The sequence below is a fragment of the Anopheles coluzzii genome, chromosome 3 (assembly GCF_943734685.1).
Source record: "Anopheles coluzzii chromosome 3, AcolN3, whole genome shotgun sequence".
In the NCBI taxonomy this organism is placed as follows: Eukaryota; Metazoa; Arthropoda; class Insecta; order Diptera; family Culicidae; genus Anopheles; species Anopheles coluzzii.
The window spans coordinates 94201090-94217809 of NC_064671.1; the positions used below are offsets into that span (position 1 = coordinate 94201090).

Genomic DNA, 16720 nt, shown 5'->3' on the forward strand with positions numbered 1-16720 from the left:
ATAACGTGTTGCTTGTATAGAATAATGAGATTTAATTCCGTAATTTTCTAGTCACTGGACTGCGGGCGCGATAAGCAGACGACCACTAATACGCCAGAGAGACTTGAGTTGAACTAGCACCTCCCTCTCCCCACCCATTACCTTAATCTTTTGCACCGAGCAAACTTTCACGCGATGTCTAAAATACTTCTGTGTGTGTGTGTGTGTGTATTTGCTTTTCCGATTTTAGTTCTTTGGCTCAGCCTAACCACGTACTATCCGCGCGACTCAAACGATGCAGAGCGTCGTATCGCGACACAGCGATATTTGCGCCTCCTGCAGTATCCGCAGCCTGGGCCCGAGCGGGATGCCCATCTTCTGCAGCCGTTCCTCGCCCAGATACGGCAGCTCGATCATACCGACGCGTTCACTCTCAAAGATGGGAGCATATTTCTGTGAAGTAGTACAAATTGAGTAAGTTTGTTGGCTGGGGAGGTTTCGTTAGTGAACAACTTACCTCGTAGCCGAGCTTTTTAAGAAACAGCTTCATCAGCGGTGGATCTTCGCCAAAGAACTTTGTCAACTTCTTGACCCGCTTCGGGTTGGTCAGATTGATCGGTTCCCGGGAGGAAGCGTTCGCCGCATTCCCGCTACTGTTCATCGGTAGGTTGTGCATCGATTGGGAGCGTAGCAGTGCGAGATCATTGCGCAACTCCTCCAGCTCCTGTGACACCAGGTGCTGCGAGCGCATCTCCGACGACAGATGAGCCACGCTGCGAGCAAGCGTGACGACGTGCGATTCCAACCGCTGGAAGCGCTTGTTGATGCCCTTGATGTCACGCACCTTACGGCGCTCGTCCAGTCTTCGCCGGTCCCGGATCGGGCGGCCGCTGATCGAGCTGGACGGTAGCGACGACATGCTGCCGTGCCGTCGGCGTCGATTCGCACGCAGCGTTGACTCGTTCGTGGCCATACGATTGCCGAGCATCTTCAGCACCTCGCTGTACATCGTCTCCAGGCCCTCGAGCTGGTTACGGATTTGCTGCAGTCCGCCACCGTCCGTCTCCGACTCGGACACGGACTGGGCACCGTCCCACGGACCACCGAGCAGTGATTCGAGATCGAGCGAGCGTGTCGTGTTGGTGACCGAGGCAACATCCGTATCTAAGCCGAACACTGTTTCGTGCGAAAGAAGGAATAGAAATTGGAATAGATTGAGGACATTGAGACGTATGCTTGCATACTTACAGTGCTTTTTAAGGGCGTTCTGCTCGTGCTTCTTGTTGCTGGACAGCTTCAGATGGTTCATGTAGTTCTGTATCGTGTTGGGAGACGGTTGTCCCTTCGAGGGACCGATCGGTTGCGGATTTTTGCTTGCCCGGTTGTACGTATCCGTGCCGTACTCTTGCTTCTGTAGCTTGGAAGCATTGTTTGGTTTCGTCTGGGTGTTGCCACTGGTCTGCCCAACGCTGTGGTTGTACGTTTCGTGCGGCGATAGTGGCGGCAGCGGTGGGGACATTGATGAGGCACTTTCGGACATGGTGCTCTCGGGTCGAAGGTTCAACGATTTCATCCCCGGCTCGAGGATGTTTCGAAGTTCCACATCAACTACATCGACCTGCCGAATTATGAAAAGCCCAAGTTTATATTGAAAACCACAACGCCACATTAACCGTACTTACCCATTCACCGTCGGACTTGACTTTGTTTTTCTCCATCACCGCGTCAGCACTGGCAGTAGCCATGGAGGAGCTACCGCGACCAGAATCAACGTTCGACGAGTGATTGCCATTTTTATCGTACGCTCCGGCATCGTGCGACTCTCCGGTGGATATGTTGACCGACGAGCCACTGTTTATGTCGACCGAGATTGTGTGCTTCTGCATTCCAGCCTCCCCCTGATTGTGGTGATGATGATGATGCGGATGATGATGATGGCCTCCACTTTGATCTCCCACTGTCACCGTTGTGTTGTAGGATGATGATTGCATGTTAGAACTCGAGCCACCCTCCATGGCAGCTCGCTGTTTGGCGTTATGTACAGCCTGCTGATACGACATGTGATGTTGCTGCTGTAGATGCTGCTGTTGCTGATTGTGTGGCTGCTGCTGCTGCTGTTGCTGCTGGCCATGATTGTGACGATAGTTTTGGATGTAGGCGGGTTGCTGTGGTGTGGACCGGTTAGCGTGCATCGCCGCTCCCTGACCCTGTCCAGATCCGTTCGGCAGGGGTTGATTCGTCTGGCGACTGACACTGTGCTGCCGAAAGCCACCATCGTCACTATCCGTACCATCCACTGGTGCCGGCAACATACTGACCACGTGCTGCGTGTTACGACTGCCCTGTTCGCTGGCCATGTTTAGCTGCGGCTGGGAGAGAGCTTTCGATCCACCGAAGCTTTCCGCCGGATCGGAGAACTTCTTGTGATAGTACAGTGGGGAATTGGTTTGGCTGCCGGACGGCCACACGTTTAGGTTGGACTGTGCCTGCAGCAAGTTGTTGTCGGAGGCCGAGCTGTACATGTACGATCCGCTCTGATTGTTGCCGCTGTGTTGCTGCTGCTGCTGCTGCTGACTGCTTGATTGACCCTGATCCAAGTTTGACTGGTGCCCATGCAGCATTGAGGTCACATTGTTCAGTTCGTCGCTCTGTTCGTTGGCATCCTTTTTGAACTTGGACGAGATGAGGTCCTTCAGAGTGTGGTACGTCTTGGTGACGGATTTCTTTACCGTCGTGGCGTCTTTATCCCGCTGGAAGCTACCATCGCCTCGATCGGCAAGCGCCGTCACGTCTTCCGGGAAGCGCACGATCGTACGTGGCATCGAACCAGCAACGGCCGAATGTATAACATCCATCTGGGGTTGATTCTGCAAAGTTTGAAAGAAAATTATAAATAATGGTTTAGATTATTTAGTAAACAAATCCCACTTACCCATGCTTGCGTCTGTTTCACTGGCAGATCCGGCCCGATAGCGGACGTTGAGGATCGATTCAACAATGCCGGTAGGCTTGTGTTTCTGTTGTCTTGCATGAGTGGAATTTTTGAAGAATTTTTGTTCGACGACAGTATCAGTTCCCGTTCAATCTGGAATAGGGGAACGATTTATTGATACTGCAAATATAGCAATATCGTTAGCGCGCTCAAAACCTACCGGAAACTTGGAGGAATGGGTGCGGAGCGGTGTGTTCAGTACGTGTGCCTCCGTCGATGCCGTGCCCGGTATGCTGGAGTGATGGTCATGCTGCATACCGTACGCACCGAGCGGTTGTGGTGGCATTCTGTACGGTGGATTCATGCAATTCACTAGCGCGTTCAGTCTTTCGGGGGAAAAGTGGTGCGCATCAATCGCCGCTACAAAGAAGAAGAAGGGTAAGGCAAAAGTACGATTAAAAGCGCGTTTAAATGACTTGGATCGCGGGAGCGTGGGTGCGTGAGAAATTCGACGATCTCGACTCGGCTCGTGCCTCGGACCAGATCGGAGAGTGCCAGTAAAGGTTAAAAACGGTTGACGATGATCATCAGGGGGAGAGTACTGCCACAACTACGGTTACTACCATTGGTTGCCGCATGGCTATGATTATGGTGACTGTTGCTGCTATGGTGGTTACGATGTCCCCGCTGATTTTTAATCTGTCTCAGCGTTTTAACGCGCATCTTCTTTCTTGTGTTGGGCCACTTTGATTCTCCTTAATGCTCGATCGGAAATTACTCTAGCTCTCGGGAATCACGATAACATCACTCGCGATTACACTTAATCGTCGCGTACAGCACCAACAAAAAAAGAAGGGCCACCATGGCTGGAATTCCACCACATCCAATTACGCGGGTGTGCTAATTTGGAATAAATTTTCGTGCGAACGACAACGCCGGAGCTATTAATCACTCGCGTTTCACTGATTCGTTGGGCTCCAGACAATCATAATTGAGCATGGGAAGACGAGGGAGTACGCGCGCGCGCGCGCTCGCCCGCGGCACGATTACTTTCGTTGCGCTGATTTGAGAATTTTGGAACGAACGCGGAACGAACGAATGAAGTAACTGATCGACCGTTTAGCGGGGAAGCGTTATTGAGCACTGGCGATGGGGACAGTTCACGAGATAGCTGCACTTTTGAAAATGCACTGTCCAATCAAGCAGCAAAGCCGCGCGTGCTTGTTGCCTCGGTCAGGGTTCGCACAGTAATAGCCGTGTGCCGTGTGGATGGCACACGGCCAACGCAGAGATGACACGAAAAATGCAATGGTGGCGAAGGGACAGACAGGCTGGTTAGGGTGCGCTGTTCCACTACAGTTGGGCTCGTCCGTAAAGAACGGCCAATGGAGAAAAACGAGGGGGATGATGAACAGCAACATGAGCCCAACGTGAAACCCCTGGCGCAGAAAAGAAGAAGCAACCACAACAACAACAACTCACTCGCTCAATCCAAACCCTCTGCAACCACCACCACAGCGCCTTCACTCTCTGCTTCACTTCAAACAATTGATTTAAATTTCACATTCCAGTGATTTTGATGTGGAAAAGTTATTAAAAACAGAAGCAACCGTGGCAACCCCATCTTCCAAGGCGAATGGACTCGGGCTGGCATTTGTGTGGCAGAGCGGAAGAGCACGAGAAGCCGCGCGTACGAGGGAAAAAGACGGTGGGATTAAAAGGGGACGACGAACCTGGAGAGGCCAGCGCCAGGGAGTATAAGTAGTATGCGAACCGTTCCCAGCATTGTACGCGCGTTCCCCCCCGGATAATTACGTAGCCCCGGTTTCGTTTCCTGCCAACAGGCGGCACTCCAAACACGGCGTAGGTGAGAGAGATCGAGCAGTATGATGATCCCTCCAGACTAAGAGCTTGTTACAACTGGCTGCCGTCGGCGAACGCTGTTTGGCCTGCCTACCGTCTCTTGCAAATATTAAGACACAACATGGCTGGAGAGTGTCCGTTGTGGTTAGCCCTGGTTGTTGTTCGCACATACCGCTTCTGTCAAAATGGGGGAACAGTCCGGCCTAACCACAGTTCACATCCGGCATGCCTCAGGGCCAATGCAGAAGTGTGGGAGAGAAGCCTTTTTCCGCTTTTCTGGGCTCTGTGTTCACGTCATCAAAACATAGGCACACATATCCTTTCCGAATTCTTCGCGAATGTATGATCGATCGCTAATCACAAACACTGATCACACCGGAAACGCTTCGCCGGGTTAATAAACTGCTGCCTCGGATCACATTCGGATCGTTCCACAGTAAACGGATCACAGCGACTTTTAAAGAGGACATAGGGGTTTACGTTTGTTCCCTAGTCGGTTTCGAGTGTGCACAACTTCCACCTTAAGGTACAGGCACAGACACACACATTATTCCACCAGGCACTTAGAAAAGTCTTACACACAGACAAACACACGCACACATACGATCTTCGCACGCGGATGGTTCCGTCACGCAGTGTTGATTTTGGTTAACGGCCTGTTTTGTTGCCTTCTGTTGCCTTGTGTTTCGGTTCTTGCCGGCAAAGAGTTTGTAGAAAGAAGAAAAAAAAAACGACACTTTTATCGGTTTTTCGATTCCTGGGTCCCACAAACGTGCGCAATAAACTTTACGGAAAGGGGCCTAGATAGTCTTTTTGTGCATAGAAATGAGCTGCTACTATACCATATGTCGCGTTCCGTTGGCACACTGAATACTGGGAGCGAGCGCGTTTATGCTACTGCCACGTTTTGGATGGTGGTGGTGAGAAGATCAGGAGACGAGACGAGATCGCTGGCTCTTCAGGTCAGTTGCAAACAAGACTGCTAGTTAGCGATCAATCGAAGCACAACACAACGAACGCAGCGACGCAGTTTCCCGTCCATCCTGTGCCCCGGACGGTAGACACACGGCAAATAAGGCTGGAGGAACTCGCTCGAAGATTAGAACGTGCAGGCGCGAGCTCGCTCGATCTACAAGCGCGGAAATGAACGCAACAGGTTTCGGTACACCTTTTCTTCTCGAAATGCTTCCCCACCACCACGGACTCGGGATAGGGGTGTGAGATAGAAAACGGCAGCGCCTCGGAAACCAGGTGTAACGGTTCCGTCTGTCGGGGAATGCAGCCGGTTAGTGTGAGTGAGCACCTTGGGCTGTCCGCCGTCTTTGCTGCTGCTCTTTCTCTCTGCGCGTGTATGGGTGTTGGTGAGCATGTTTTATGCTTGTTTATGCTGGCACGCTGGAACATGAATGGAAGCGAGCAGGAGGTGTGTAGCAGCAGGTTGGGCCTGGAAGACACCATTACCACCACCTGCAGCGAAGCTCGTCTCGATTGGGCTATGACCGTTTCGCAGGACCATAACCTGGACGCGTTGCGTTCGACGCAAGCGCTTGCACCACACTCACTCTTCACGCAGGTGATTACGAGTGTCCGCTACTTACCCTTTGAAGCTGCTCGGAATGTCGACAAGCTTTAATAAGCTTACTGTAGCACACACGCTTTCACAAAGTTAAAACAGCACTAAGAAAACCCTCCTGCCACCTTCTTGTGCATGAGTCAGCCCAGGTGAGTTTAGAATGAATCGATACTTCACACCATCGCTGCCGTACGCACCCAGCGGCCAGGTGTTGTTCGTGGGCAATAAAACCCCGCGAGTAGAATGGTGTGTTGGTGGCATCGTGCAGACCGCGATCGCGGATTCTCTCCACAGAGCGGGTCCAGTGTGCGCCTGTGTTAGTGGAGAATTGCGTATCGGTACGGTAAGAAAGAGAAGAAAAGGAACCGAACCTACACGGAGACACGGAGCATAAAACATGGGCATACAGGGTGCGCTCGCTGAAAAAGACTATGGCTGAGCAGGAGAAGCATACTATCCAGTTGGTATGATGGGAGATGAGTACCGTTTCAGCGCAATCAGCTCGTTGCTCTTTTGCATCATTTGCAGGCAGCAGCAACAGGTTTGTCTGTGCCCTGCCTTCTCCGTTCGATCTCCAGCCCCTGCTCTGCGATATGGATTGAGTACACGCTGCGATAGCCCAGATTCGTTTAATTCGTTCCGGGTCGTCCAGCGATGGTGGCTTTTGTTTGGTCCGGGGCCGCCTCGGCCGACGGCTCCAACATAAACAAATAAATAAAGAGAAAAAGTGCGAACAATAAGCAATTACATGCAAATTAGAGAAGGAGAAAGATCAGCAGACTGCTACAGTAGCTTGTGGGTAGTTTGTATCTAATTTGGAGTAATAGAAGGCAGGAATTGCTGTCGATCGTTCGGATGTGTAACAGCACCTCCTACATTGCGGATATAAATATTAGTAATGGGGGCTACAATTGCTGATAAATTGATCAATGAAGGCTTGCGATCTGAATATTTTTGAATCATGTCAACGGATTGTTTCATGCAAGCCATTCCGTGACCTCACATTTCAAGTAGTGGAAATCAACAAATCAAGGCATTATTCCTGTACTCCTGATAAATATCTTGCTTTATTACACTGAAAAGAGCTAATTCGGGGAGATCAGAGCATATATGAACCTTGTTGTTACTTAGTACAATGAAGCATATGTAGGCGGACATGATCATGTAGATCAGTCAGGCAGAACTACAAATAGAAGGTCGGCGCCTAGAGTTGATGGCATCGCCATGCAGTACTAATGACACCAAACTATCAGAAAGCTGATGTTCTAATCGATAATCTACAAAGGAATTATGCTAGGCTCTATAGTTAGAGTTACTGATACCCAATGTCTATTATCCACAAGAAAATAGTGTCAATATTTGTTTAATGCACAAGTTATCATTTCCTTTCAAGTCCTGGCCACTGTTACATCTCGCAGCCTCATCGAAATCGATTACGCACAGTTTATTGACAGTGATTGTCTAAAAACACGCGCCTGCACCAAGGGGAGGGCAAGTGATTAAGCGGTCGCACTTATCACCGTAGCCCCCTGCTTTTGGCGGAATCGATGCGCACAATTAAAACGCGACCGGCACGACAGTTGTATAAAGAAGATTTACAGCGTTCCGCTTTTGCGGTGACCAATCCGCGCGGACCGTGGAGTGTCCATCCAAAGGGGTTCAGGTTAAAAGCCACCAAAGTATAAAAACCACCGGACATAACCAGTAGCAGCATCAGTTCACTTTCAACACTCTTCAGCGTAGTAATAGCGTCGTCGGCGTGCCTTACTGGTCGTGTAGCGAACCCGTGTGCAAACCTGAGCAGCTCTCTTAACGGTCCAATATCTTTGATAGCAAAGCCGTCCACCCCACCAAGCTTGGAACACAACTCGCGAACGCAATGGCTGGTGAAATGGTAACTATTTCGTTCCGGCTGCTTGACCATCGTCACTGGCTTTGATTTTTGGCAACACATAAAACAAACACGGTTATCAAACCGTACACTTTCCCCTTTCTCCATCCCTGCGGTTTCCCTTTCACTGATTCGCGGCATCGACTTACTCTTACTTCCCGTTGCAGCTGCTGACAAGTTGTCTGGTTGCACTGTGTCTGGTGGTTCCCGGATTAGATGGATCCTATCCAAGTGGCTCCGGACAGGAAAACGTTTTCCCCCACGCTCTGAAAAACGTACACTCGGTGGAAGTCAGTGGCCAACACTACCCGGCATCGCAGGAAATCCACCAGCATCATCAGCAGCCGCAGCTCTTCCTGCCGCACCAGCAGTACGTGGTGCAGTCGACGTACAATGTCGGTTCCCATCAGGAACATTCTCGCCAGCAGGGAAAGCAGCGCCAAACGGCCCTTCCGTACAATAACCAGCGTTTGCACGTGAAAGTCGAACATCCAGGCGCGGCGCATGGTTTCGCTCATCCCATCACTCCTTCCGCTCAGCATCTGCGCCAGCAGTTGCTGCAGGAACCGAAGAAGGACTACCGCTCGTACATTCCGAAAAGCATTGCCCCGAAGCTCAACCCTCTCCATCCGTCGTTCCACCAGAAGCGTAACTTTGTGCCACTCCATCACATCACGCGACAGGTGCCAGTCCCGGCTGGAAAGGTGACTCAGGGACAGCAACACTCATCCCACGGGCAGTCAGAGCCGGTTAAGGCTGCGCTAGCTGCTTCGCCGCCAAAGCACATCGCAGGATAATTGTGCTAGCGATCTCACACTGTTTAGCAATCACTTGTTTAATAAAGTATTTATTATAAAATGAAATATTATCGTTTTTGATATCATTTTGGAAATGTGGCGGTTACGAATGAAATAATGACATAAAAGAAAACACATAGGAGGATATCGTTCATTGGAAAAGGTGACGAAAAAGGTAACGTGTTGAGGTAACAGGGTTTTTTTTAAACATATATCACACTGTATTTTTTTAACATATTTTAGAAAGGAAAGTGATGTAAACATAGGTGTATGCTTCTTCGCCAGAGAGTTATGCAACACATCAATGAACGATGTATAACATAACATGTATTCGGGGGCGCAAATGATAAGGTCGTTTCAAAATCGACGACCTAGGGTAAATGTACCAATAGTGGTGCAATTTGTGGTGGTACAGATGTATTTTAATGGATTTAAAGTGTCAGAAACGACAATTTCTGAATATTTCAACACATAACAGTTGGAATATGTTTTATCTTCGCAATCAAAACCATTTTTACCATAAAACACATCGAATCTACGAAAAAATACATATTTTTGTGATTGCTTCGTTGTACCTATAATGGTGGTATGGTTCCTATAGTCGTCGTATTGTGTTCCTATAGTGGTGGTAAACAAAGATACCTCCAAAACAGTGTATAATATCAATGAAACTTAGTTTCGAAGTTGTTTTTGTATAAATAGCAAGGATAGCTGCCATAATAATGATATCTTTCGTAATTTGATCGTAAAAAATGTATGATTTTGGTTGATGAAAATATTGACTGAAGTACTGAATAACACCTGTCGTCAACCACTACTCAGAAGAGTTTGCTCGATTTGAAGTCGATTTTTCACTCAGCCAGATAAGCGAATTTTGGCCTTTGTTTCAAAAATTACTTACAGTAAAAACTAATTTTTGTTGCTTATTTTAATGAAAACAGTACGACATGTCAAAAATGTCGTCGAAAAAAATCTAAAATTAGCTGTTTTTATTGATTTTAGAACTAGGACCACTATAGGAACATGCCTGTTTGGTGTACCTATAATGGCACTATCGTAAAAAACATTTAAAAATACGTAAATATGGTCAAAAGCCAATGAATTTGAATATAACAATATCATTTGATAACAATTATGCTAAAAAACTAATAATTGCGTTGTTATGTTGTCATTTAGAACGTTAACAAGAATATGAGTATCGTTATGAAATCCTAAGGATTTTGGAAAAATGTTGATACCTTTCACAAAATAATGGATTTTTCGGTCACTAAGAAACGGAATGGCCCCATTTCATTTTTAAATCCTTTGTAAAAGGCTAGAGAACATTTCACACTATCATAAATAACTTAACTACTGTTAATTTATCGTATGAGACGCATTTTAGTGCAATACCACCACTATTGGTACTAGCACCACTATAGGTACGTTTACCCTAGTTATTAGCAAGGGCTTATTGGAAACCAATACATCCATTTATGTACTTATTACAGTTACAATAATCATGCAACATTATAAAGACTTTAATACATTTGCGTTTTCCTGTCATTTAACGAAAAAACTGACAATCTAAAGAATGGTAAATTGTGTTGTACATAATAATCCTAAATAGTTATATCTAGATTATGGCACCTGTATTTTTCAATACTTAATTTACTAATTTTAATTTTCCGATAACGATAACAAGAAATATGTACCACTAAGTTTTTTTTTATTTTTTTATTCAGGGCTAATGATCCAAAAAGGCGGCATTGCTTAACAATAGAGCATAAATTAACCATTCACGACGCTACAATCCATATTGGCTGGGATCTTATTTCTTTAAACGTATCTTTTATTTTACGCGGTACTATTTTTGCTACCGAAAACCCCTGCAAACGTCTATTTTGTGTGTGGCATAGTGACTATCCTACCCCCTCAAATGCCAGCGGTTCAACCGTTGCACTGTGGTCACGCCACACATGAAAACTATGATGATAAATTCTATGCTCATATGGTTTAAATGGTTTAAAAGATAACAATGTGTAATTATAAAGTATTCATTAATGTAGAATAAATGTCCAATAACCAACAGACGTACTATAAAAAGCAAAGCAACTATAACACTGCACTTTTTATTAAGTGATCTTTTCAAATATTAGCTTTTTGTACGGTATATGAGATATGGCCATAATTTAAAATGCACTATGGTTTCGCTTCTTACGACAGAACGTACGGATGCAGCATATTTGAATGAATTTGTACTTTCTCCTTCTCTGTCTCTCTGTCTCTCTCTCTCTTTCTCTTTCTCTCTCTCTCTCTCTCTCTTCATCTTTTTCCCATTCTCTCTTTCTCTCTCCCTCTCTCTGCAGTGGAGATGTGATGCGTTGTGGCTTATCAGTCAATGATTGTAATTGCAAAAGGACTTGATGCTTACTCACCCGAATGAGAGCCCACGCTGCTCACCAGGTCACCATCGCTCCCCCCCCCAGCAAGTGAGATACAGCAAGTGAGAGCGCACCATGCGCTGTGTGCGCTCCAGCTTCGCGTACCTTTGGCGCAGTCTCGGTTTCTGGGCGTCAGGTTCGCGTGCTCGCTGTCAGCTAGCGGTCGGTTAGTTAGACGAGCGAAGTGGTCGGTTTCGGTTCGGTCTTGGCGCGTTAGTAGCGTTCTTCCATCCCCTCTTCTGTTTCGCGACACGCTCACTGGTCGCGCGTTCAATCGCGCCGTTGCGTTCCAGCGCAGCCCTTTTCCCACGCGCGCGTGTGTGTATCTAGCTACGCGTTAAGGGTTGGTCGGTAGTGCGGTTTTGTACGTGTGCATATGATGGTAGGTTGTTGGAATGTGGCGCCTCCCATCGGCGTGAAGCTGTGCGGGGGATGCAAGGAATGTCCTCCCGAAAAAGCAGTGCGAAAAACGACTCACGCCTAGAAAAAGGATACTAGCGGGGGCAGTGTTGTAGTAAATGTGTGCCAGGGATGCTACAATGCGCTCGATGCTCTTGTGAATAAATGGTTAGAATGCTGCTGTTGATGCTTTGGTTCCGAAGGTAAAAAAGGCACCACCGTGTTCCTCAGTGTGCAGGGAAGTGTTCGTGGAAGATAAAGCGAGCGTATTACATTCTGAACGGGAAATGAAATGAAAAGTATGCTAACAAACTAACTTTTCAGCTCATATTGTTTCCAGCTTCGTGGCAGGCAGCATCGCTGCTTTGCATCGTTTTTGTTCGCCTGTTCGCAATCGCTCCTCCCCCAGTCCAGTTCCATCCACACCAAACAACCATCCCAAAAAGCAGCGCGAAGTTCAAGAAAGTTCACAGAGAATGTCGATATTGAAGCATTTTCTACTTGCTCCCACCAACACCAGCACCTCCTCCTCCACCACCACCACCACCACCACGGCGTAAGCTCCATGACAGCTGGTGTGGGCGGGAAGTGGAAAAGTGTTTGCGGAAAAGTCACGCCGAATTCCGAGCGAACGATTTCGTCCCTGTGTGTGGGTTGTGTTGGCGTGAACGTGAAAATCGATTCCCTCGCGAGTGGAAACACGAGTGGTTGGTGCCGGTGGGTGAGACGTAGGTGGGTGCAAATGCTAGGATTTACTGGTGGAAAATGATTGAGAGCGAAAGAGAGACGGAGAGAGCCGATGCAGTCGAGAGTGAATGAACGGTGCCCAAAACCCAGTGTTTTGACGGTGAAAGAGTAAGCAAGTGAAAGAAGCGTAAGAAGAAAGAAAAACGCCATCCCCAGCGTTCGGCGAGAGGAAAAGCGCTTGTTGAGTGTGTGTTTGGTGACCGGAACGGTTCACAGGGTGAGAAAACCTCCTGTGCTTTCATGAGTGCGTGAGGGAAAACTTGGATTGTTTACTTTAGCGTACCATTCATGTGTTGTTTTGTACGTGTGTGTGTGTGGAAGTGTGTGAGAGGAAAAGAGGAATGAGAGCTTCGTAGAATGGTTCAATGTAACGAAAAAGTAGACAAGTAAAAATTAAGATGTTTACGATATAGCACATTTTCTGGGAAAATGGTTTCACGGTGCTTTAGGCATTTACGTGATACTAAAACATTTCGGCCCTATCCATGTCAAAGCTCAAGAGAAGCGTATTCATGAAATGAGTACCGAGATCTCTCATTTTCTCGGCTCAGGGTTCCGTCCGTGAGTGCCCATTTTCCTGCACCGGTGCGTAAATCATGTTGATAGTTTATCTTATCCCAGACGCTCTTCAACTGTTTAATCATGTAGTTATAATTTTACAATGTTCTTATTTCAGTTCATGTAGTTATTTTCAGCCAGTGTTCGATGATTGTGATAATTAAAGGCTACAAAAGCGGTCATAGGAGCTGATTCATTGTGTGAACGTGAGAGTAAAAGAGCATCAAGCTGAGTGCTGGCAGGTGCTTGGGGGTAGTGCATCGGTCGCAAAATACTAGAGTGGCGTGTTGTTACGGGGCTGGTGCAGCGGGGTTGCAAGAATGCATCCCCGTAGTGTGCAGTGAGCGGGTAAGCAATGCGAAACATCCTGGCAAGGAAGTGAGGCGCAATAGTGTGGCCCCCGACGCATAGTGTAAGTGGTAAATACCGTGTGGACGACGGCAGCGTGGTTGCTGGATACGGCCTCGTCTTCGTACGCTGTTTGGCGGTTACATCAGCAACGCTAACAAGATTAGGAGCCTTGGTAGGTGAGGAAGAAAAAAAACAGACAAGGGATCGTAGCAGGCTTTTCCTGGATCAGTGTTACCTTTCCTTGGCACGTGCCACCGACAATCGTTCCTGGTGCAACGAATTGCACGTAGTGCAAACGGCGCGAGAAGGTAAGTAAACATGCGGTAACAGCAAGCAAAAAGATGCAGTTTCATGACAGCAAATGGTTTACGGGAGAAAGCAGATATTTGAAATATTTCGCAGGAAGTAAAAAAAAAACGGTTGTTGGTAGGAGGGAGGGTAAAAACCGCTCGTTTCGCGTCATTCTTTTGCGGATGCGGACTCTTTAGGCCGTGCACAGTAATCGTCGTATTGCACGGTGAAAAAGGATACGCACGTAAAAGGATCACGTTGGAGGATTAAAATATTCCATCCAGTTTGCTTCGTGGCGTAAACAACTTTTTTGCTTGCTTCTGTTGTTGTTCACTCCGGGCATTTCGAACATTTTTGTATGCGCGTGTGGTGGTAGCGTGAAAGAATGCGGCTCCTGCCGTTGAATGAAGTGGCAGGTTTAATTTCAAACGGGACTTGTGTTTCAGTTTTTAACATTTTCGAAGTACGTGTTTTTTTAAACAGTGATGTGCTGTTCTCAATTCGAGGTTGAAGAAGTGTGCGAAATTACTCATTCCAATGGATTCGGTAAACAAGGGGATTATTTCCGTAGTACGATGTGAAGAGTTTATGTTTCATATCGCTTAACTTCGAGAAGATCGTTTGTGGTAGATCAATGCAGCTTTATCTTTGTCACTTTACAATCAGATTTGCAGGACAGCACATCACAGCACCTGTCACAGTAAATCGCTTAAGATGATGGAAGACAGCGATAAAGCCGGGTCAACGCAATGGAGAATAAACTGAAGTGATGGATGAACCAAGCAAAACCAAATTGTATTGAAAATAATCATTTGTAAATATTCAACACAAATTCGAATTATAGGCTTTACATTCTGAGGCTTGTTTGTAACACAAAAAAAACCGTTCTTCGGCGACGACCGAATCGACTTCGCGGAAGGTTCAACTGTTATGCTTTGATACAAATTGAACAAATCACCTTCCTTATTGAGCGAAAATTCAAACGCGTTTGAACACTCAACGGTCCTCCACGATCGGGGCAAAGCTGTTCGTTTGGTCCCAACAACACAGCTGCCATCTTCGCACGGTTGAGCGCACAACGTTTGGGTGGAAAATACGTTCCCGGAAGGTCGAACGCTCTTTCCCCGTACTCGACTGGACAAACAACAACCGTGCAAGTACTTTTGGGAAGGTTCTATTTTTGAGCTCCTGCTTCATAATTGGCGAATGTTTAGTTTCGGAAATATTATTCGACGAAATGAGACGATCACAGCATTGACTATCTAATAACCACTAAACATTAGCCGGTTCAGCACCATTCGCTGCTAGGTTTATGCGTCCTCCAGCGTGCCGTTTTACGGGCGACCGTGCTTCACTGGGTGATATATTTTCCCCAGATTTCCCGCTCATACACTCCCCATGGCTTTTATCCCCCCCTTTGATAGACTCGCCCTTAATTAACTAAATCAATATACTGCCACGTGCCGTACCGGGACACTGCAAATCGTACGGGCCAGAGGAAAAATGAGCGATCGTAAACAGGCATAATTCTTCCCGAGTTTGGAATTTACGGCCATCTCCTGGCGGTGGCACGGTACGGTGTAGGCAAAGTGGCGACAAGGGGGGGGGATCACCAAAACCCGGAGCGAGTAAAAAAGATATAAATAAAGTGATTCTCACACCTACGAATGAGCCCAATATTCGGCAGTGTCGAAGAGAAGCAGACAGACAGGACCGAACCAACACACACACAAAAAAAAAAACAATCCCAGACACTGCACCATCCATCCTGGCCAATCAAGAAGTATTATCAAGATTAATGGGGCCTGAACAAGCTTTTTTCGCGCGCGAGCTCTCCTTCTCTCTCTCTCTCTCGCGCGCGCACTCCAGCCTCGCTGCCGCTCTTTCATGCAGGATGTTTATTGGGCTCCGCTCTTTTTGCCTTCTTCATCGTTCGACAGGTCCACCATGGCGGCTTGTGGCGGTATGGCGGCGTCAGGCACCCTAGCACCTGTGCCGAGCCATCCGCGCCGCGTCAGACGTGCTTCCCTCAATCCTGCCGCCGCCCAGCTATCCTACTCATTGGCCGGAAATGATAATAAAATTTATGATTTATGTGCCACCGTTTCTTCTTTTTGCAGTCGCCGACCCTCACACAAACACCGTTCGATTGTGCTTTCCTCCAATTCGCCCTTTTGCCTAACTCCTGGTTAGCATTCGGTTGGTCTCAGTGTTTGCATCCAAAAACAGCAAACTGGGTGAATGCATTTGAAGCTACTCCATGCGTTCCAGCGTTGTGGGGGTGTGGGATCGATGTGGACCGAGGATTGGTTCGCCAGTAGCGTCCATCGTAAAAATGATGTGATTTTATAAGCTTCATTTGCGATTTGCTTTTGCAGCTAAATTGGACGCTCAAAAGCGAAGGAGATGGACAGTATCCTTCAGAACGAAGTATAAGTTCTTTCAACAGGATTACGTCATTCTAGGAGCAATGTACGTTTTAACCGTTGTAATCTTATTCGTAAGAAAGAACAACCAAATAAGTTCTCTTACATGGAAATTGTCCAACGCACCGAAATGCCTTATTTTCGTAGAAAAGCTTAATCACGTTCCCAGGCAGGTGAGAGTTGATACGTAATTACATTGGCATGCTGCTACAGCCAGAACAGATTGTGCTTATTGGAATCGTTCTCCGTGGCGAAGGGAAATTACGAAGCACTTTTAAGCTCTAATAATAAACATTTTCAGCAACACTGGATGACATCTCTCTATCACCGAGTGCGTTCATCCGAATCATACCTTATCATGCCGCAGGTTAACCTTTTGCCACGGCTTTTGCCTCCACACCCACCGCACACACCTTCGCTTTGTAACGGAAACACGGGTACGTGCTGGCGTTGGGATTTGTTTTCCCTCACGCCCGGGCCACTTGCAAGC

General features: G+C 47.3%; 3 protein-coding genes across 11 annotated transcripts in view; 2 read left to right on the forward strand and 1 right to left on the reverse strand.

Annotated features, from left to right (window-relative positions):
- Nucleotides 1-6: 6 nt before the first annotated feature.
- LOC120955162 (putative uncharacterized protein DDB_G0282129) lies at nt 7-6588 on the reverse strand. 5 transcript variants are annotated; one of them, XM_040375729.2, is made up of 7 exons: nt 6373-6588; nt 3132-3331; nt 2912-3064; nt 1662-2846; nt 1228-1597; nt 497-1155; nt 7-432 (listed from the first exon to the last, which is right to left on the reverse strand). In XM_040375729.2, the coding sequence occupies exons 2-7, from the start codon at nt 3273-3275 to the stop codon at nt 268-270; spliced, it is 2676 nt and encodes an 891-aa protein (XP_040231663.2). In that variant the 5' UTR covers nt 3276-3331; nt 6373-6588; the 3' UTR covers nt 7-267. The 5 variants fall into 5 exon arrangements, with proteins under 5 accessions (XP_040231663.2, XP_040231664.2, XP_040231667.2 ...); XM_040375730.2 differs by lacking the exon at nt 6373-6588 and adding an exon at nt 5617-6323; XM_040375733.2 differs by lacking the exon at nt 6373-6588 and adding an exon at nt 4947-5585.
- An 866-nt stretch (nt 6589-7454) lies between these two features.
- On the forward strand, nt 7455-9061 carry LOC120957498 (uncharacterized). Its single transcript, XM_040379728.2, has 2 exons — nt 7455-8241; nt 8406-9061. Exons 1-2 carry the CDS (start codon nt 8227-8229, stop codon nt 9033-9035), a joined length of 645 nt encoding a protein of 214 aa, XP_040235662.2. The 5' UTR covers nt 7455-8226; the 3' UTR covers nt 9036-9061.
- Nucleotides 9062-11550: 2489 nt separating this feature from the next.
- Nucleotides 11551-16720, forward strand: part of LOC120955532 (beta-1-syntrophin) — a 100108-nt gene continuing 94938 nt past the window's right edge. For 2 of the 5 annotated variants that reach the window (XM_040376485.2, XM_040376486.2), the window contains exons 1-2: nt 11551-11840; nt 13281-13821. The gene's annotated coding sequence lies outside the window, so the exon portion shown is untranslated. The other 3 variants (XM_040376490.2, XM_040376491.2, XM_049608272.1) reach the window with 3 other exon arrangements.